Genomic DNA, 22455 nt, shown 5'->3' with positions numbered 1-22455 from the left:
TTCCCCAGCCACTCTGGGCGGCTCCCAACAGAATGTTAAAAACACATTAAAACATCAAACATTAAAAACTTCCCTAAACAGGGGGGCCTTCAGATGTCTTCTAAAAGTCTGGTAGTTGTTTTTCTCTTTGACATCTGGTGGGAGGGCGTTCCACAGGGCGGGCGCCACCACCAAGAAGGCCCTCTGCCTGGTTCCCTGTAATTTGGCTTCTCGCAGGGAGGGAACCGCCAGAAGGCCCTCGGAGCTGGACCTCAGTGTCCGGGCAGAACAATGGGAGTGGAGACGCTCCTTCAGGTATACTGGGCCTTTGAGGTCGTTTAGGGCTTTAAAGGTCAGCACCAACACTTTGAATTGTGCTTGGAAACGTACTGGGAGCCGATGTAGGTCTTTCAGGACCAGTGTTATGTGGTCTCAGCGGCCATTCCCTGTCCCCAGTCTGGGTGCCGCATTCTGGATTAGTTGTAGTTTCCGGGTCACCTTCAAAGGTAGCCCCACGTAGAGCACATTGCAGTAGTCCAAGCAGGAGATAACCAGAGCATGCACCACTCTAGCGAGACAGTCTGTGGGAGGGCAGGGTGGGTCTCATCCTACGTACCAGATGAGCTGGTAGACAGCTGCCCTGGACACAGAATTGACTTCTGCCTCCATGGACACCCGTGAGTCCAAAATGACTCCCAGGACATAGCGGTTAGAGCGTCAGACTCGGGCCCAGTCCCCACTTGACCGAGAAGGCCCTCTGCCTGGTTCCCTGTAACTTGGTTTCTCACAGGGAGGGAGACGTCAGAAGGCCCTCGGAGCTGGACCTCAGTGCTGAACGATGGGGGTGGAGACGCTCCTTCAGGTATACTGGACCGAGGCCGTTTGGGGCTTTCAAGATCAGCACTTTGAATTGGGTGGAAGGTGTAATTCTGTAGTGCCACAGGTTTCCAACAGAGGGGCTGACAACTCAAGGGTAGCTGGAAAGAAGGGTGGGGCCTTTTGTGCAGACATGTTTTGTCCTTCTGTGGATGGTGGGACCCCAGTCAGAGGTGCATGGATCAGACCGAAAGGTCAAAGCAGCCACATAGGAATGGAGGAAGGTGCCCTACCCCTAGTGAGCCAGTTGGGATCCACCTAGTTTAGCACTGTCTACACGTCTCCCAGGTTTCAGACAGACCTCTTTCCCAGTCCTGCCTGGAGATGCCAGGGGTGGAATCTGGGACCTTCTGCAGGCAAAGATGGGCTCTCTTTCCCCAAGCTCAGCCTCCTGCTTCCCCCCCCCCAGCCAACTAGAGGCCCCGCTGGGAAGCCCGCAAGCGGGGCCTGCAGGCAGGAGCTCCCTCCCCTGCCAGCAACTGGTATTCAGAGGAGGTCGGCTCGCCGCCTCTGCACTCAAAATCCCGCCTGCGCTGCAGGAAAAAGGGGCTTTTGCAAAGCTGCTTGACATTCCGATGAAGTTTGCTGAACTCCTGAACAGCAGATGCTCTGGTGTCACAGTAATGAATCTAACTTACCTAGGCATAACCTACATAGATTATAGCCAGATTCTTTAATACATCACATCCATCTAATCTGCAATCTCACCTCACCTAGACTCTAAATAGGGTATCATTTGACCCAGATCTAAATATCCCAAGATTAATTCGCTGCTTCGCGTTCTCGGCTAGCTAGTTGGAAGAGGCTGGCGGACGGGATGGAATATCTGGATATGCCGGGGGGGGGGGGATGGTGATTTTAGGCAAAACATGCTTTCACCGTCATGCAAGACTATTCACGTAGAATCACATGATGCATATACTGTGAAAGGAAGACAGACCACTGTCTAGACCTCGCAAGGTGCAAAGTGGCCCTCGGACCACGTCCGGCCTTGTTCCTGGGCTGCACAATGGGAACAGCCACTTTGGGGAGGGAGGAGCCGATTCCCTCCGTGCGATTTGTTAATTGAAACAGAGCTTTCCTTCCTATCTTCCTGACTCATCGAAGCAAAGAAGGCCAGCAGGTGGAGAATTGTTTCGGGCCCCAAGGGATCTTATTAAGTCTTCCTGTTTCATTTATTAATTCCCTGTCAACGGGTCACCGGGAACACAAAGCCAAACTCTATTAACAGGGAGAGGGAGGAAACAAACACAATCGGGGCCTCCAAAGAGACAAATGGGGGCAATGGCAGCGCTTGGGGCCTGGCAGAGACGGATCGGGCGGAGGGGAGCCTTCGCGCCGCTCCCTCATTACGGGGCCCAAATTCGCCTCCGTCCCACGCAGGGCCCGTAAATTAGGCGTGTCAGAAGCGCTGAGTCAGGAAAGCACAGCAGGGGAGGGCGGGGGGGGGGTGGGAGAGAGAAAAGAGACGGGGAGAGATTTATCCTGCCACAAGGAAGGCCTGGCTCCCCTCAGCCGCTGCCACTTCTCCACAGCCTCGGCCCCCTGGCTTTGCCATCTGTGGGGATAAAACATGGCAGAAGAGACTCTCCTGACCGTGACTCATGAGCTGCTGTACTAACTTCCCATCAAAAGTGTGGTGGTTGGGGTTTTTTTAAGGGGGGGTCGCTTTCTTTATTTTTTTGCTTGTTGCCTTTAATCTGGGAATTCAGCTACTGAAGTACGCCGGAGAACACGGAGGCATCAAAAGCTCGTAAAATATGCTGTAAACGAAAAAGTTCAAAAGGCAAACGGCAGCTGCTTTGAAGAGGCCTCCGCCAGAGCCGCCAGCCCCAGGGACCCCCTTGACCTGCCCGTGACACCGGGCCAGTGGAGGACGCCGCTTTTTAGCTCCGTCTTCCTTGCTTTTTTTGAACTGCGGCAAGCCTCGAACCACCGAGGAGACGGAGGCCGCCTGGCATTCTCTCCCAGCCTCCCATCTCCCTCTCGAGAGAGAGAGATGAACCCCGGCGGGGTGGGAGGAAAGCTGAGTCTCTCTCTCTCTCACTGCCTCCCCCCAAAGCACTCAACATGCTTGTTCAATAAATTATTAAAAGATTAAAGGATCAGGGATGGAATCCTTCCGTTTATCCCTCTCGCGTGTACACACGAATCGCTCTCGGCCAGGATGCCTTCATCTCAGAAGGCCTTGACCGGGTTCGGAGGAGGAGGAAGAGGGAGGCAGGGAGGGAGTCTCGCCAGCTTCCCTGCCCGAGCTGGGGAAAGGACCTGAAGGCGAGGGGCCGGAGGAGATGCCTTGCTGTGTCCATCAGGCAAAAAAGAAAAGGAAGGCGGCAGGAAGGAAATCGAACTTCTCCAAGTGGTGGAGAGCAGGCAAGTCTCCGCATGCATACCAAAGGCAGGGGGCTAAGTAAATAGTCCAAACTCCGTCTGATGAGCTCAACATGTCTCAGACCACCCCTAGTCTTTTTTCCCAAGCCCACCCTCTTCCCTCTTCCACGGACAACATTCCCATTCACCCTGCTGAGCAGGCATGCGACCTCTGGGTGATTTATCTTGGACGCATCTCTCTCCTTTCTCCTCCACATTCGGTCCACAGCCAAGTCGTGTCGCTTCCCCCTTTAGATCTGTGAAAATGCAGTCCTCTCTCTCACAGATCACTCTGCGAAACTCTGGAGCACGCCCTGGCCATCTCTCACCTGGACACAGCAACCTTCTCCTCTCGGTTCTTCCTCTCATTCCCCTTGATCCCCTCACCTCCATCCAATGGTCTGCAGCCAAAGCCCCTGGCCTCTGTCATTACTCTGATCGGACAACAACCCTCCTGAAATCCCTACAACCAGGACGGACCCTCCCAATAGGCAGAGTGAGGCAGGCACCTCCGGCGGCAATTGCTGAGAGGTGTGGAATGGTACCCACACCACCCCCAGCTAGCCTGCTGCCTCTGTTGTAGCGGATGACACCACCACTGCTCCTGTCAGGTTCAGCTTCTAGTTTGGTTGGTTTGTGTACATGGAAAGTGGCGGGGGCAGGTAGCATCTTCACCTCCTTTGTCTTGGACCAGTCCTTCCTGCCCGCTCTCCAAATCAGCACAAGCACCTTGCCCTGACCTTCAAGCCCCTCTGTGACCTCGCTCCTTTCATCTCTCTGCTCTCAGATCCCAACTCGCCCCGCACGCCCTGCCTATGACCCTCGTCCCACCAGCCTCCACCATCCAAAGCCCTCCAGTTCTCTCGCTAACTCTTTCAGCTGCTTCCTGAAACGCCAGCATGACACCCTAATATCTCTCCCCAAACCCAATTCCCATTAATCCTTTGGCACAAAGTCCCTAGTTCCCATGCTCTGTTGTAGCAAAGCCTGAGTGCGCAAAGCTGTAGCCACATCTTATTTCTCTGTTTACCCCTTCCCCTCCTAGATTTATAGAGTTGGAAGGGACCTAAGGAATCACAGTCGAAGACTCCCTGACAGGTGGCCATCCAACCTCTGTTTAAAAACCTCCGATGGAGGGTCAACCCCCTGGCCAAGGTGTCAAACGGCTCTTGCCATCAGAAAGTTCCTCCTGAGGTTTAGTCAGAATCTCCTTCCTGGCTCTGTCTTCCGCGCGAGAGCCGTTCAGAAGATGGCTCTCAGGTCACCTCTCCATCTTTTCTTCTCCAAGCTAAATATACCCAACCCCCTTAACCGTTCCTCCTCTTGTTCCTCCTATGTCAATTTTTAGACTGCAAGCTCTTTGGGGCAGGGACCCTTTCCCCCATTCAGCAAAGCACCAGGCTCACAGATGGTGCTAAGATCACACATAAAAGTGATGAACAATGAATCACGGAAAACTCAGTTTCGTGCCGCCCCCCACCCCCACCCCAATAAGGGCACCAGATGGACTGTGCCTGCCTCCCGTCCCGAGGAGGGGGCACCCACCAAGGGCAGAGGCTGTCCGCCCCAGCAAGGAGGTTTTTTACAGCCCCTGAGCCAAGCTGTCTGGCTCCTCTCGCAAGGCCAGCCCCGCCGGGCAGCGTCTCCGAGGGCGGCCTGGGCTTCCAAGCCTATTTGCCGAGTCTCCAGCAGCAGCTGGATCTTGTTTACAAAGCTCTTAATGTGACGTCTCCAGGGGGAGAGCTGTACAAACATCCAAGTTGCACTCAGACTCTCTGTATTTCTCTCCCCGGTTTGGGTTTCTTAAAATCACTTTTGACATTTGCATGGAAACAGGTTTTCTTCTTCCTGCTGCTCATTCCCCCAAAAGCCATCGCTCAAGCTGCACTGAATTCCAGCCTCCTCTGGGGAAGGGGAAGGGCAGTTTCTGAGCAGCACACAGCGGTGTTCGACAAGAGTTTGCAACGTAAAGGGGAAACAGACTGCCCTCCCCGGCTTGGACAGCAGGGAAAACACTGTGGGGGGGTTCTGATCCGCAAACCTTTGTGTGTACACAGAGGGTCGAACGGCGCCTCCAGGGTGCAACGGCCTTATCTTCACTTGAGGCAACCCCACCACAAGTTAAAGTCCCGAATGCCAAAGCCCAAAGCTGCCCTGTAGGACAGCTTCCTATCTCGCTGTCTTGCCAGCCTGTGCTGATGGGGAAGGGCTGTAGCTCAGTGAGAAGAGCCTCTGCTTTGCACGCAGAAGGTCCCAGGTTCAAGTACAGCAACATTCGCAGGTACAGCTGGGCGAAATGTCCTGCCTGAAGCCCAGGAGAGACACTGCTGCCAGTAGGCAGACAGTGAGCAAGATGGGCCGGCGGTCTGACTCATTATAAGGGACCTTCCTAGGTTCCCATCATGCAACTTTGGGCTACGTCCATCTGGTCCAACCACCAGCAATGAGCAATCTCAACTGAAGCACCCATGACAGACGGCCATCCAACCTGTTCTTAAAAACCTCCAAGGAAGGAGAGTCCACTGCCTCCCGAGGAAGTCTGTTCCACTGTCAAAACAGATCTTACTGCCACAAAGTTCTTCCTGATGGTTAGTTGGACTCTCCTTCCTTGTAACTTAGAGCCACTGGTTCGAGTCCTGCCCTCCAGAGCAGCAGAAAACAAGCTGGCAGCCCTTAAGCTGTTTGAAGAGGACTCTCATATCACTCCTCAGTCTTCTCTTCTCTGGGCAAATCTCCCCCAGTTCCCTCAACTGTTCTTCCTGAAGGCTTGGTTTCCAGTCCCCTGATCATCTTGGTCACCGTCTTCTGTACCCATTCTAGCTTATCAATATCCTTCTTAAATTGTGGTGCCCAGAACTAGACACAGGACTCCAGGTGGCATCTGACCAAGACCAAATAAACCGGTACTAGGCTGATCGCCAAAGAATGGATGCTTTTGAATTATGGTGCTGGAGGAGACTCTTGAGAGTCCCATGGACTGCAAGAAGATCAAACCTCTCCATTCTGAAGGAAATCAGCCCTGAGTGCTCCCTGGAAGGACAGATCCTGAAGATGAGGCTCCAAGACTTTGGCCACCTCATGAGAAGAGAAGACTCCCTGGAAAAGAGCCTGATGTTGGGAAAGATGGAGGGCACAAGGAGAAGGGGAGGACAGAGGACGAGATGGTGGGACAGTGTTCTTGAAGCTACCAGCATGAGTCTGACCAAACTGCGGGAGGCAGTGGAAGACAGAAGTGCCTGATGTGCTCTGGTACAGGGGGTCACGAAGAGTCGGACACGACTAAACGACTAAACAACAACAACATTACTTCCCTTGACCTGGATACTAGCCTAGAATAGCATTAGCCTTTTTTGCTGATGCGTCACATTGTTGACTCATGTTCAGCTTGTGTTCTACTAAGACCCCAAGATCCTTTTCATATGCACTGCTGTCAAGCCTGGTGTACTACTGGCAACTGAGAGATAGCAGGCCCTAAACGAGAAACCTTGGCCCCACATGCCTGCAGGGGCAGATTCCACCTTCCCAGCAAGTGACTGGCCCCTGCTAGTTACACAGCCCTCTCAGTGGAGCTCTCAAACCTTTGCCTCCTGAATCGCACCCCCCTTCCCCACCCCACCTTCTGGTCCCTTTCAAAGCACAGCCCTGCCTTTCTTCCATACGGTCTTTCATTCGCAAAGTTCTCTGGAGCAACCACATTTGCACCTGCTGTGCCTATGGATTTGCCCAAATGCCAGCTTCTATTGTATTGATCCTGCCTTGCAGTCTGCAGGCTCAAGAGCCAAGAACAAGATCCGGCTGGAGTTTCCAGGTGGAAAACTGATGGCGCAATCTTAGTGGCTCACGCAGGGCATGAAGGCAACATTCCCCCCCTCTTGTTGGGCCACGAGCATCGTTGTTGACTCCCTCACCTCTGAGCGTGGGGAGTTCCAAAGAGCCCCTTATAGGTTTATCCTCAAACCCTCTTACCGAGCAGTGTCCGCATCGAAAGACGACACCAGGGGGTTGAGGTGCCGGTAGCGGTTGATGAAGGCATCCTTGTTGACCTCCCAAATCTCGCGGTACACATCCCAGGTCTTCAGGTACGCCTGGAGGTGTGTCGCGTTGGACTGCATGCCGGCGCTGATCTGCGACTGGATTTTCTTTATGTCCTCGTCGCGCTCTGGGGGAGGATAAAGAAGAAATTTGTGGTGCTGTCATGACAGCGACACCAGCAAACTCCACGCCAAGGCCATCAGCTCCTGGCAGTCAAGCAACCAGTCCTCCTGGACTAAGCTCATGCTTTCCAGGCATCTAATAATAATAATACTTTTACTGTCATTGTACAACCTAAAAAAATTCCTTCCAGTAGCACCTTAAAGACCAACTAAGTTAGTTCTTGGTATGAGCTTTCATGTGCATGCACACTTCTTCAGATACACTGAAACAGAAGTTGCCCTTCTGAGTAATACCCCTCCCCACCTTCTCTCTATATAGAAGGGTCTGGCAACTTCTGTTTCAGTGTATCTGAAGAAGTGTGCATGCACACGAAAGCTCATACCAAGAACTAACTTAGTTGGTCTTTAAGGTGCTACTGGAAGGAATTTTTTTATTTTGACTATGGCAGACCAACACGGCTACCTATCTGTAATTGTACAACTTGTGTACAATGAAATTAAACAAGCCTCCCCCCCCCAACCACTCAATCTCTTATCGAACAACACACCACCTCGCAAGTCAGTTATTTTCCATTCAACATCAGGCAGAATGGAGACGAGCAGGAGGGCCCATGCCATCAAAATTAGCCATGCAACAGGCCCCGGTAGCACCCACCCCAGGACTTCTTAAGGAACTCAAAGGCGACACTGCTGAACCTCTCACAAAATGTACAACTTCTAACTAAAATTGGCCTCCAAACAAGAGGCTTTGAAAGTAGCCAAAGTAGGCTCCTTTTTAAAGAAGAAGAAGAAGAAGCGATTCAGGATTTATTGGGTAAATTGGTAGAAAGCATGATCAAATATGTTTATTTATTTAAAATATTTACAAACTGCCTTTCTGAACTATATCCACACAAGACAGCAAACCATACAGCTAAAAAAAAAAGGGGGACAATATGTTATGATATGATTCATATACTGAAAAGTTTTTTTAAAAATGACAAAAGTGGCTATGCCTTAAAATAGGTTTGGGTTTTTTTTGTTTAAATAAAAACGGTGGGCAGAAGGAACAAGGCAGCGGGAGGGAGCATGGGTGGAGGGAACGTCCCGTCCCCCCCACTCTGAGAATACTGGAACCAACATGGATGGGCATCAGATTCAGAAGAAGAAGAAGAGTTTGGATTTGATATCCCGCCTTTCACTCCCCTTCAGGAGTCTCAAAGCGGCTAACATTCTCCTTTCCCTTCCTCCCCCACAACAAACACTCTGTGAGGTGAGTGGGGCTGAGAGACTTCACAGAAGTGTGACTGGCCCAAGGTCACCCAGCAGCTGCATGTGGAGGAGCGGAGACACGAACCCGGTTTCCCAGATTACGTGACTACCGCTCTTAACCACTACACCACACTGGCTCTCAGGGCAGGCAATAGGACGGGCCTCCTCCATGCAACACAAGGGAGGAGCCTAATCTGGATCAGGGCCCTGGTGGCAGCAGAGGTGGCAGTGTTAACCCTTTCCTTCTACACTGTGCCCCCCCCATCTCCCAGCTGCCCCAGGAGGACAGAAGCTGCACAACTGGTAGGCCACCCTGTCCAGTGGCAAAGGGGGTGATGACACAATTTCCCAAATCATCTTCGCCTTCCGTGATACAGTGCTCTGGTGTCTTTCAAGGACTCATAGAATCATAGAGGTGGAAGGGACCACCTAGTCCAACCCCCTGCAATGCGGGAATCACAGCTCAAGAATCCCTGGCAGCTGGCCACCCAACCTCTGCTTAAAAACCTCCAATAAAGGAAGGAGTCCATTCCACTGTCGAACAGCTCCTAACGTCAGAAAGTTCTTCCTAACATTTAATCGCAGTGTCATTTCTTGTGATTTGAATCCGTTGAATCATAGAATCTTTGGAGTTGGAAGGGATCCAAGGGCCATCTAGTCCAACCCCCTGAAATTGCTCGGGTCCTACTCTCCAGAGCAGAAGAAAACGAGCTTTTTCCATGTGTCAGCCCTTCTGGTATCTGGCTATCATCATCATCTCCCCTCCAAGCTTCACAAACCACCAGGAAAACAAGCCCGACAGGCTTTCTTTTACAGCATCCTTTGCAGAGCTGGTGCCCTCTGTTGCTGGGGAACTGATGGCAGTTGCGATACAAGACATCCAGGGGGCACCACCTTGGCAAAGGCTGTTTTAGCAGAAGCCGGGAACAATTATCAGGTGCGAACCAAAGGAACCTTCTTTCCCTGACCCCTTTTCCGGCATACAGGGGAAGGCGCCCGGCTCAGCCTGAACCTCCCGCACAGGTCTTCTATTACTCAAGCGTCACCTAACTACCCAGACTTCCCGCAGAGCTTCCAGGAGATGCAAAACCAGCACCATGAATCACACATGGCGACACAAACAAGCCTAATGTGCGAGCATCTGCCAGGAAGGTGGGGGGGGGGAGGTAAGGGAAAGCAGCAACGGCAGAATAACACCCAAGTCTTCCTGGGACTCAGCCCAGAAAAGAGGCTGAAGGAAGCGGTGGGGAGGGAGGGGGAGAAGAGGAGAAGGAGACAAAAGCCAGGAGGAGGTGAGCCGAAAGCTTGTGTGCGCAGTCGGTTCATACGTGGCTGGAGTTCAGAGTGCACCTCTCGCCCTCCTCGCTCTCTCCTTGACTGCAACCCCTTGCAAATTCCACAGCTCTCCTTTGCTTGCCAGCTGCACTAAGCAAGGACTGCTAAAGACCATGTAATGACTCCCGAGCTAACAGGGAGGCCAGCTTGGCTCAGCCCCCTTCCCAGCTCAAAACTAACAAACTCCGCAGCTACTAAAAACCCATCCCGCCGCCCCCACAAAATGCACTCCACAAATCACTGCTTTGTTTAATAATGCTCTGGGCGTCTCCTAACCCCTTATACTGCCCTTCCGTAAAATGCCATTTGCACACCATTCCTCCCTCCCCAATAGGGCTTCTGATGCCCCCCCCCCCCCGCAATTTTAGGCATAGACCAAGAGGCAAGAGGATTGGTGGAGGGGGTGTGGTGGAGATCTTGTGGGAGGCCAGACTGTATTTTGGGGGGGCAATGAACGAATTCCTATGCCCCACAAATCACCCAGAGACGCATTTTAAATAAAAGCGACCATTCTACTCATGTAAAAACACGCTGAATCCCGGACCGTCTGCGGGCCGGATATAGAAGGCAATTGGGCCAGATCCAGCCCATGGGGCTTAGTTTGCCTGGCCATGGCCTAGGACCTAGGAGACTGGGGTTCGAATCCCAGGAACTGCCACCCATTTTGCATCTCCAGGCCCATCTGCTCTCGGGCCTGGCATCTACCATGTTTATGCAAATGTTCTCTATACAGAGGGTCAGAAGCATGTCATTTCCTGATGATTATGATTGAATGCTGCCCTCAGAGAGGCTCGCCCGGTGCTTCCTCCAATGTCATTTCAGCACCAATCACAGGCAAAACAGTTGTCTTTATCCAAAAGGTGCTTCTACTTGTGTGTACGAATGTCTCCAAGTGTGATGGGGGAGTTATAGCCACTTGGAGACAACCAACACCCAGGGCGAGACTAAACCATTGGGGGTTTTTTTCCCCTGAAAGGCTTTCTCCCAGGCTTTTAGATAGTTTTCGCCCTGCTCATCAGCTTAGTCAGGTCTTCTACAATTCTCCTGCCTTTGGCATGCCTTTATCAGCTTTTATTTAGTCTCCAACTAAGGCGTCTCATCAGTGCAAGGATTTACATTTATGCAACCCTCCTCTCCGAAATCCCCACCCCCAGAGGAATCGCAGAACCCCTAGAACAGATTTAGGGGGCATGAAGGAGGGGCAAGTTCCACTGAACAAGCGTAAATCCTTGTGCCGACTAAACACGTTACTTGGCATCACATTGGATATAACTCGTTGTTTTTATTCTGTTTTTTTAAACCATCTCAGCAACCTAGCTGAAGGGTGGGGTTAAGAATTCCTAAAATAAAGTATGAAATAAGTAACTGAATGAGACTTTGGAATTGACCGTCATTCCTGGCTGGGCTCGGAAGCGCCCGGTCCTGGTGGGCTTTGTTAGATGTAAGCAGCTTTGAATGTGAGAGGAGGTGGCCCAGTGGCCTCAGATCTGGCATGGGAGAGGGACAGAAGCCCCAAAGAAAGCCTGTCTGTGAAGAACCGACAACTTGAGCTGCCTGGACAACGCCTTCAAGCCAAAGCAGCCTCCTTACCCACGAGGAGGTAGATGGGGTCCCGGGGAAACTTGCGCCTGACGAGGATCTCTGGGAGGTGGCGGAAGACGGAGATGCTGGCGATCAGGTGGGTGCTGATGTCATTGACCATGCTGGCCAGCTGGGCGAGCGTTGGAGAAAACTCCACCTGCAGAAGCCAAAGGGAACGGGTCAGCAGGAAGGGGGAAGAAGCCCAAAGCAAACTCCCTGGAGAAGAAGCGCTGAGCATCACTCTCCACCCCAGAGCCCCAGGGCTAGGGTTGGGACCTGAGCAGAAAGAAAATCTGGTAATATATATTTTTTTTAAATCAGCAAGTGCTTATTTCACCATAATCATCATGTGCAATTGCAAAATGTGACGCAGCGGCATCCACAGACATTCTCCCCACCCTGCAATTATTTTCCGACATGACACTGGGGTTCTGCATTTCAAAATTAAAATAGGTGAATGGCGAGATGTGGGGCTCAGGCCGAGGTGGGAGGTGGCAAGAGGCTCACCTGAGGGGTCTGGCCTGGATAGTTGTCCTGCAGAATCACCTTCACCCTGAAGAGGGGGTTGGGGCTGCTCTTGCCATCGCCATTGATGGCTTTGGAGAGCTCCATCAGGGACCACTTGACATTGAGGCGCAGGGCGTCTTCCATCATCCTGTCCATCTTCGTGGTGTAGTTGTACCAGTGCTGTTGGACCTGGGGGGCGGGAGGAGGGGGAGGAGGGACAAGTGGGGAATTCAGGATCAAGTTGTGCCCCTGAATCCCTCTGGAAGCAACTTTGCCCAGGGATGCCAAGGACAAGCGGAGCCTGCTAACGAGGGAACAGCTGGCCCAATGCCCAGACCGCCCCACCTTCCTCCATGTGCACGCTCAGCACTTCAGCGAAATGTCACGGCCTCTGCTGGGACTGTCATTCCACAACAAAGCTCACAACAAAGCTAAGGGGAGCCACAGCACCACCTGCTGGCAGATACAGGAATCAAACACGCAGTGCGCTTCACTTCCCTTCAGCGTCGTTCAGTAGCGTAGCATGGGTTGTCAGCACCCGGGGCAAGGCAAGTAATTTGTGCCCCCTAACCCGTGGATTTGCACCCCCTAACCCGTGGATTTGCACCCCCTAACCCTAACCCCCAGATGTTGTGCCTGGTGCGGCCAGCCCCCCCTGCACCCCCCACGCTATGCCACTGGCGTCGTTCAGCTCTTTCCAAAGCACTCCGAACGAGGCTGCGCAAAGCAGGAAGACTGGCCTTCCCAGCCTCCTCACCTCTGGCCCATCGTTCTTAAAGACTTCGTATGTCTGCCGCATGATATCAATGCACTCTTCATGGATGGCGACCAGTTTCTTCTGCACCAAGTCCCGGTGGTCCTCCTGGTCCTCCTCAAACTCCAGGTCGTTGTAGACCCTTTTGCCAGTGATGCGCACCAGAAAAGCCTCACTTATCTGCTGGGCCTTGCGGGCGATGGCCAAGGTGGAGGCCTTGTATTCATTCACAATGTTCTGCACCTGTGTGGGGAAGCCAAAGGGAAGGGGGGAGGAAGAGACTTAAGTAGGCTCAGGAGGGGAAAGCGGGGCAGACTTAGCGCTGGAAGAGGCACCAAACCCATATGCCTAGTGCGGAGACCAGCCTCCCTGCTGCATTAAGAGAGGCCTGGGGAAATCCTGCAGAGCAGCCCTGGAGCCACGAGGAAAAGAGCAGAAGGGAAATGGGCAGCTGCACATCGCAGCACTGCCAGGTAGGGGCTTCCACAGGGATTTTGCCGAGAGGGGGAGAAATTAAAACATTTGAAGGCTTTTTTCTCACACGAATAGTGCCTGTACATTTGGCCTCATATCACCCAGGTTCTACAGATGCTAAACATGCATTTAAAATAATAGTAATAATAATATTAACAGTAGGAAGATGGAAAGGTGGGTATCTGGGGGCTGTGGCTCATCTGGGGAGAGAGGACTTATATACCACCCTATACCCAGGGGTTTCAGGGCAGTTCACAGAATAAAATCAATATCTAAAACCACAAAATACATAATAAAATTTTAAAAAACAACCCAATAGACTCTGATGTCCACGCCACTATGATAACACCACAGGAAGCCACAGTCACCGGAGGTGGAGGACAGGAGGGGTGGCAACCAGAGGATAACTGTGGGGGTGGGAAAAGACTTCAGACAAGGGGGCACGGCAACAAGAGGGGCTGGCCAAGTGGGGGGGAGGGGCTTTGGCTCATTTTTAGAAGTTCTCTTTGCGGCAGAGAGGAAGCCCAGGGAACTGCCTCCCAATCAGGAGCTCCTCCAAACTTCACTTGTGCCCTGCCTAGAAGGCATGGGTCTTAACCCCTTGCTCTGCTCCTTTCCAAAGGAAACCCCGTTCTTTAGCTATAGATCGGAACAAATGGCAATCTGGGGGAAACTCGAATTGCCATTTGCTCCAACTGAGCGGTGAAGAGCAGTTTTCCCCGGAGGAAAGCAGTGGAACAAGAGGACGTGTAGAGAAGCCCCCGTTGGAAAAGTAAGTGTTTGCATGGCACAGTAAGTGGTGTGGAGAGCAGACAAGTCCTAAGGCAGAACAGAAATTTTGGAGAAAGGAAAGTCTGCCCAGAACATCCCTAGAATTGCCCGCCCCCCTTGTCCCTCAGAGGTCTGGGAAGGGAAGACCTCCCGCGGCCTGCAGGGTCCCCAGCACCCCAGGCCAGAAAGCAGCCTGACCAGGGCCATCTTAAGCATATCCGGCGCCATGGTGTAAATATCTCGCTGCCGCCGCTGCCCTCCCCCCTTTCCCAGAGTTGTCAACCTTTTTTTTGGGGGGGGGGATTTTGGTCCGGCTAGTTTACATTGCGTGGTCCAATGCGCGCTCAGTGCTGCACGTAAGTAAGAGGCACCTGGATCGCAGCCCAGAAGGCCTCCCGCGAAGCCTCCCTCTAAGTGCCCGGCGCCCCTTACCTGCCCCCGTCCAGAAAGGGCCAGCAAGCAGATCAGGTGGCTCACCAGCTGTCCCATCCTCACTCGGTGCCAGGATTGCACAGGGCGCTTCCCTGCTCTGCTCACAAACTCCGCAGGGAGGCGCGCAAGCAGCGACGCAGCCAGAGAGGGGTGGGAGAGACACGCCTGCCTCACTCTGTGCCCTCCCCGATTGCACCCGCCAGGCGCCCAGGCAGCCCCAGCAGGAGGGGACGCAAAGGGGCTTCCCTGAGCCGGACGCAGCATGCTCCGATGGGTGGCTGAGAGGAGAGGAGCGGGCCGCCCCAGAGCGGGGAAGGGAGCGTGCCCTGACTCTCCTTCCCGGACACGCAGCCTGTGGCGCCCTCCAAAACCTGGCACAAAATCTGTCTGTGGGTAAGACGCCCCTGAGGCTGACCTTGCTGGCGTGGAGCCGGCATTCCGATATAAAGACGGTGCTTGCTCCTTTGAGGGACCAGAGCAGCTTCTTCAGGCCGGGCTGGATCTTCCTGTCCAGGTAGCGGATGCGTTCCCGGAAGAGGCCTCTCTCCTCCGCAGATAGCATGCTGATGATCCTGAGCACCAGGGGCGGCAGAGGGAGAGGGATGAGACCCAGCCACAGAAGCAGCCCTTCCTTCCCCACCAAACCGGCCAAAAGGTTGCAAAGACCGAAGTCTTGCAGCCAAAATACACAGCCCTAGCCCCTGATGGCTGAACAGTATTTCTGCGATCTACAGTGGTGCCTCGCAAGACGAAAAGAATCCGTTCTGTGATTCTCTTCGTCTAGCGGTTTTTTCGTCTTGCGAAGCAAGCCCATTGACGGATTAGCGGATTAGCGCTATTAGCGGCTTTTAGCGGCTTATCGGCTGATCGGATCAGCTGATAAGCGGCTTAGCGGCTTGGGGAAAGGGGGGGAAGGGGGGGAAAACCACAGGAACTCGCAAGACATTGTTGTCTTGCGAAGCAAGCCCATAGGAGATTCGTTTTGCGAAGCACCTCCAAAATGGAAAACTCTTTCGTCTAGCAAGTTTTCCATCTTGCGAGGCATTCGTCTTGCGGGGCACCACTGTACCCGAACACTCTTCGTTAGTGCATAATTGTCTTTGCATCTGGGGTTGGTTTTCTGTGGTTCTGGACTGTGCTGTTTGTGTTACTGTAACCCACCCTGGGACCTTCTGAGGGTGAATGGCAGGTAATCAATCATTTGCATCATGGTGGATCCTTCCAGGCGCACCTGATTTGCCCTAAATCATTGTGATTGCAGGTCTCTGAGGCGGGACTGGCGCAAATCTCTATGGGCATATATTCATGCTCCCTTAAGAATGCTGTCAGCAAGAATATTATTGGCCCAAAAACGGAAGCAAGAAGAACTACCAACATTAGAAGAATGGAGGGTGAAATTGATGGACCACGCAGAATTAGACAAGCTAACAGGAAGGATCCGAGACCGGCATGACCAGAGGTTTACCGAAGACTGGACTAAATTTACTGAGTATCTGAAAAGTATTTGTGATGATGAGATTACGTTTGTAGGACTACAAGAAGTTCTGTGAGGAGTAATTTAAGAAATATTGTAAAAATGGAAAGGGAGAAATGATTTGCTAGAAAATGTAAAGGCAATATTAAGTTAAGAATTGCAGGAGAAATAATCAAGACGGGAGGCTATCAGAGATGCTGAAGGAAGTCCAAACAAGGACATATGTATAATAATTTGTGCGGTATGTCTTAAAAAAATTGTATGCTTAAAATTAATAAAAAATATTTTATACATATATAAAAAAGAATGCTGTCAGAGAGCCCGGCTGCTGGATCAGACCAATGGACCCCCTAGTCCAGCTCCCCATTTCCCACTACAGCCAACCCACAAGCATGAGCATGAAGACAGCAGACCTTCCCAACTGTTGCTCCTCAGAACCCATGTTATTCAGATATAGACTGCCCTTGAACATGGGTGTTCCACATAGCCATCACGGCTAACGGCGCTTTGACTGCTCCTTGAATTCATCTAATTCCTTTTTAAAACCGTCTGACCTGGTGGCCATCGCTACGTAATGTGAACTGGCAATCTAAACCTTCCCTTTACCTTTTACTCATAGTCTTCGCTAAGTAGAATGGCACGCACAGTTTCAGTCCCTATTTAGGGCAAACTGTCATTTATTCTTGTCTGCATTGGTGATTGTTAATAGAGAATGAGGAGGTGGTCTTTATCCCAGACTAATTAACCTGGGGGATTCGCGGGCGCGATTCTCCCCTGTGTGTATCTTAAAAGCCTCTTGCGTCTGAATGCTGATCCAAATAAAAGCCCAGCGCACAGGATGGTCTCAGGCAGCCTTCCCTGAGCTAACCGGGAGAGTTTGATGAGAAAGAGGGATTGAATGCTGTTGCCCATTTCTCTCCCGCCGCACCAGCTTGGTCTCCAATTAATTCCCAAGTGGGGGAAAAGCTAGCACAAAAGAAATGCTTACACTTGTGTCATGATAAAAATACAGCTGCCAAGACAAAGCTCGTTTCGAACAACACTTTCTCTGCAGAGAAACGCCTCCGTGTCACACTTCAAAAAGGAGACTGTGGCAAAGCAAAAGGGGGGAGGGAGAGAAAGCCCCCTCCTTGCCCACCACACCTTCGGAAATCTTCGTCAGGAAGCAAACCGCTCTTCTGATCGCCTTATGAACGCGGCGACGCCATAATATGGAAGCGAGGCTGATGCCGCAGGAACCTCCTGATCAACACCCTCCCCCCGCCAACCACCCATCAGAGCATGTGGGAGTTGGGGTGGCGGGAGGAACTGAACTCTCCTGCGGCAGGAGAGGCGACAGTAGCAACACTTGGGTTCGGGATGGGGGGCTGCAGGCATTGCATCTGTACGTTGCCAACACAGCATCCCTTGGACCATCACGAGCCAGGCAAGGAGGAGGAGGACGGTGGGATGTCCTCCTTCCCAGGAAACAGAAGCAGGAAGAACTGGGAGTTTTCCATTGCCCAGGTGGGAGAGCTCACCCCAGGCCTCCCAAATGACTTTTCTGTGTGCCTCATGTTTGTTTTAGCCCCGTTCCTCCCTAAAGAGAATGGTCCAGCCAGGCCGCTGTTGCAGACTGAGGGTTTCAGAGGGAGCATGAACTGGGGGCAGGGGGGATTTTTCCATGAGGATGAAGCCCCTGAGTCTGTTTTGCATAGCCCTGTCTACAAAAGTGGAATCTAAAACACATACAGTGGTACCTCAGGTTAAGTACTTAATTCGTTCTGGAGGTCCTTACTTAACCTCAAACTGTTCTTAACCTGAAGCACCACTTTAGCTAATGGGGCCTCCTGCTGCTGCCGCGCAATTTCGGTTCTCATCCTGAAGCAAAGTTCTTAACCCGAAGCACTATTTCTGGGTTAGCGGAGTCTGTAACCTGAAGTGTATGCAACCTGAAGCGTATGTAACCCGAGGTACCACTGTATACGGATACCATCCTCCACTGAAGGAGGATTCCTTTAGTGAGACAAGAGGAGGTGCTACGAATGGACCACAGGGTCAGCCCTGGCCTTTGAGGTCAAAGCTTCTAGGGCCCAGAGTCCCCTCTCCCCCGCCCTTCAACCTAGACACCTGGAAACATTTCCACGAAACAAAGGAACGCCACCATCTTTGCACAGTGCCCGACCCTTTACAAATCATAACATTCAAATCCTTTCCAAAGCAATGAGAAAGGCGGGGGGCATTCAGATGAGCGTGGGAGGAGCGGCTAAAAGGTGCCTCTGGTTGTTACCTGCCATCCAGACACGTGTTAACCAGAGATTCAAAAAAGCAGCTGCCTTCTGTCCTAAGTGGCATAACCCAGGCCACTGATTGCAGCAGGCAGGGAGGACAAATTAGCCTTGGCTGGCTGTAAGGCGAGAGGCACCAGCGTTTGTGAAATTCACTTGCTCTGTTCCACGGAACTGTAGAACTGGAAGGGGCGGCAAGGGGTCATTTAGTCCAACCCCCCCCCCAAATGCAGGAATCACAGCTAAAGAATCTGCAAATGACGAGGGCAGAAGCTAGCAATCGCCCTCCCGAAATGGCCAGCGTACCTGTTATAGTCTCGTGCCACCAGCAGCAGGTTCTCTCTCAGGTTGCGCAGGTCCTCCTTCCTTTCGTAAACCTCGACCACGTAGTGGGGGATCTCAAAGAGCACCCTTTCCCAGTAGTGGATTTCCACAAATAATTTCAGCAAATGCCTGGAAAGAGAAGGGACAGAGGCACAAGGGGGTGGGAGGGATGTCTGGCCTCCCAGCACCTGCCCAGGCTCCACGGTGCAAGGTTTCCCCACCGCCTCCCACCGCCACCAATCAGCTCGCTCACTTGTCAAAATTGATGTCCAGCATCCCGGATTTCTCCGTGCTCAAAATGAGGAGAGGGGTGTCTAGGCGCTTCAGGCTGTCCTTGTCCAGGGTCTGGGTCCATTCGTGGAAGGTCTTCCGCTCAATCTCGTCCATGGCCTGGATGAGCAGCTGGTAGGTCTGGAAGCTCTCTTCTCCGGTCCCAATGTGGGGGATGAAGTGGGCCTTGGTGAGACACTGCCAAGGAGGAGAGGAGAGGGCCTTGCTCAGGAGCCACGCAAGGCAGCTCCCGGGAGGCAACAGACACACCGCTCGTCCTTGCAAAGATGGCCAGCCAGGTGTGCAGGGTTAGGGACATATTTTACTTTCTTGGGCTCCGTGATCACTGCAGATGGTGACAGCAGTCACGAAATTAAAAGACGCCTGCTTCTTGGGAGGAAAGCAATGACAAACCTAGACAGCATCTTAAAAAGCACAGACCCCACCTTGCCGACAAAGGTCCGTATAGTTAAAGCTCTGGTTTTCCCAGTAGTGATGTATGGAAGTGAGAGCTGGACCATAAAGATGGCTGATTGCCGAAGAATGGATGCTTTTGAATTCTGGTGCTGGAAGAGACTCTTGAGAGTCTCATGGACTGCAAGAAGATCAAATCTCTCCATTCTGAAGGAAATCAGCCCTGAGTGCTCACTGGAAGGACAGATCCTGAAGCTGAGGCTCCAATACTTTGGCCACCTCATGAGAAGAGAAGACTCCCTGGAAAAGACCCTGATGTTGGGAAAGATGGAGGGCACAAGGAGAAGGGGACGACGGAAGACGAGATGGTGGGACAGTGTTCTCGAAGCTACCAGCATGAGTTTGACCAAACTGCGGGAGGCAGTGGAAGACAGGAGGGCCTGGCGTGCTCTGGTCCAGGGGGTCACGAAGAGTCGGACACGACTAAACGACTAAACAACAAGAACGACAAAACTTCTCACACACTGAAGATGCAGGCCCAGGGATTTGCCCATCCACTCTGAGCAGCAGTGGCTCTCCAACGTAAGAAGAACCCAACTGAATCAGGCCAACATCCTAGTCTAGCATCCTGTTCTCATGGGGGCCCAAAATGTGTCTGTAGGAAACTGGCAAGCAGGACCAGAACACAACAGCACTCTCCCTACATGTAATCCCTCGTACCTACGGGACCGCCTCTCCTGTTATGCCCCACAGGGGAACTTACGATCTTCAAACAAAAAGATCTTGGAGGTCCCAGGCCACAGAGAGGTTAGGCTGGCCTCAACCAGAGCCAGGGCTTTTTCGGCTGTGGCTCCGATCTGGTGGAACGCTCTGCCACAAGAGATTAGGGCCCTGCGGGACTTGACATCTTTCCGCAGGGCCTGCAAGACAGAGCTGTTCCGCCAAGCCTTTGGCCAGGGCACAGCCTGACTCCCTCCTTTGGCAATCTTCACAGAACTCTACCCCAATGGTTGCCATCAATTTGATTTGAAGTAATTTTTTAATGAAACAATTTTAGTATGTTATATTATTTTATTGTTGTTAGCCGCCCTGAGCCTGGCCCCGGCTGGGGAGGGCAGGATATAAATAAAAAAATATTATTATTACTATTATTAATCCCCAGCAACTGACTGGCATTCAGAGGTATATCGCCTCCGACAGCAAAGACAGGACATAGCCACCCTGGCTAGCAGTCACCAATAGCCTTATGCTCCATGAATTTGTCTAACCCCCTTTTAAAGCCATTCTAGCTCATGGCCGTCGCTGCCTCCTGTGGCAGGGAGTTCCACAGTTTAACTGTGCACTATGCGAAGAAGCATCTGGGGCACAGGGTATTTTCCATCACCCGAGAGGCCGTCAGAGACTGATGCTCTGCCTCTCCTGTTCACTTAAAATGTTCCGGCAGATCAATGTTCTCCTAAGCACAGAAATACGGTAAGTTGCCAACCACCATTTCCCACCACAGTAATATGCAGCGTCTTGGTTCTCTACCTGTAGTCAGGCTCCCTTCTTGCACTGGAAGAGTGCATGTGACTATGCCTAACTGGAAAAGGAGTAATATTAACTTAATTATCACAGCACACACCCTAGTCTTTGCAAGTTGGAAGGAAGGAATGCTAGCGGAGCAGCTGATGATTTTGAGGCTCACCTGCTTTTCACACCCGCCCCCCCCTCTTTCCTTCCTCCCCCAGGATCCATCCCCCAGTCTTGAGCTCAGCTAGAACATTAGTTCGCTACTTGGGTCAACGGTGGGCACAAACGAAATGGGAAAATAAAATCCTGGTTGCCCATTAAACTCTTTCCGGTGGGTGTACTAAAGAAAACAACATATGTCACCTAGAAAAATTGGGCCAATTATTAATGCCAAAATAAAAAATATAAAAAGCTTTTAAGGAGCTTTTGTCATTAGCAAAGCTGAATCAGGCACCACTTGTTGGTTTCCCCAGCGTGATGGTCTCCCAGCCAACGCTCAGGAAACGATGTCGTGGGCCAGGGTGTTAACGCCGATGGCCTTCAAGAAGGACCCAGCAGAGAAGGGACGGCTTGGCCTGCTTCCAAACTGGACACTGACTGTGGAACAGCCACACTTTGTTCACTCAAAGGGCACTTGCACAGCGCTGCGAACAAAAATCCCCCTCTTGCATTTCCCCTGCTCCGTGCGAATAAAATCCAACTTATTTTTTTAAACTCAGCTGCACAATTTCCCCAGGTGTTGATGACCTACTGTGTTGTTATTCTGGCTGTATAGATTGCCGTAGCCATTTCCTTCTCTATAGCCTCAGTTCTCTAGGAATCAACTCTATCACTTTAAGCCTTCCCTAATAGCATTAGCTTTATATCCATTTTTTTCTTTATCCCCACTCCTAAAATGCAACAGAGCAGGGGTTAGGAGTGCAGCGAAGTGGCAAGCATTGAACCCTTTCCCCACATGCAACAGACCCCAAAGGATCACAGCATGGGGTGAAGTTTCAATCCATGCCCTACTAGGCTGTTCCCCATAGTTACTTACTCCCCTGGCATAAATATGGTAACCGTAAGTGCCACCTCCCCAGGGCCCTGAGTGCCCGGGCACCCACAAATTTCAGTGCCAGGGCCATGCACGTTGCATGGCACCCACAGCTCTGAGCAGCCACACTGGCACCCCTGGCAGGAACAAAACCTGTTGTGGAATAATGTGTCTTCTTCTCCCCATACTTCCTTGAAACAAGGTGACCCCAAGACTGCCCTCATCTCCCTACCCAAGGACAATGGCGCTCCTGTATCAAAGGCGGCTCATTCTCTGAGCTAGAACGTTCTGTCCAGACTTGGCAAGCCTCACCGCAAAAGCAGCAGCTGCGTTCCAGTCATGTGTGAACAGATCCCTACCTGTCAGCAGCTGGGAAATCCCATGCTAAATAATACTGCAAGGGGAGCTGCGCGATCAGAAGGAATCAGATCCAAAACATATCTGCTGACGCACGTATTATTCTTCCCCCGGGACACCGTCTACCAAAAGGCATGTTCCAAACCCCTCGTTTCTGAACTTTGCCTTTTCATTTGAATGTACATAGCCAGGAAAGTATTCCCCAGGCGCAAGTGACTGGGTAAATTCCAGTAGCAGAAGCGGAGGTAAAAAAAAATGTGCAGCACAGAGGAAGTTCAAGATCAGAAGAGGAAAGGGTTATAAGTGTTTTCTGAACAACC

At 51.9% G+C, this 22455-nt stretch overlaps 1 protein-coding gene and 1 long non-coding RNA gene across 2 annotated transcripts in view; one reads left to right on the top strand and one right to left on the bottom strand.

The window, feature by feature from the left end:
- LOC309518156 overlaps positions 1-22455 on the top strand; it is a 350853-nt gene that overhangs the window by 62248 nt on the left and 266150 nt on the right. The window lies entirely within an intron of this gene.
- The window catches only part of DNAH2 (dynein axonemal heavy chain 2), a 146876-nt gene that overhangs the window by 77046 nt on the left and 47375 nt on the right, over positions 1-22455 (bottom strand). The window contains exons 14-20 of the mRNA XM_082197458.1: positions 18803-19017; positions 18532-18678; positions 14900-15056; positions 12811-13050; positions 12054-12242; positions 11556-11703; positions 7192-7384 (exon numbers count right to left, since the gene is read on the bottom strand). Coding sequence (XP_082053584.1) covers positions 7192-7384; positions 11556-11703; positions 12054-12242; positions 12811-13050; positions 14900-15056; positions 18532-18678; positions 18803-19017 — 1289 coding nt within the window. The remainder of the gene's footprint in view (positions 1-7191; positions 7385-11555; positions 11704-12053; positions 12243-12810; positions 13051-14899; positions 15057-18531; positions 18679-18802; positions 19018-22455) is intronic.

The sequence above is a fragment of the Podarcis vaucheri genome (assembly GCF_965113315.1).
Source record: "Podarcis vaucheri genome assembly, chromosome: 13".
In the NCBI taxonomy this organism is placed as follows: domain Eukaryota; kingdom Metazoa; phylum Chordata; class Lepidosauria; order Squamata; family Lacertidae; genus Podarcis; species Podarcis vaucheri.
The sequence above is the reverse complement of the archived record's forward strand: the minus strand, read 5'-3'. Positions and strand labels throughout refer to the sequence as shown.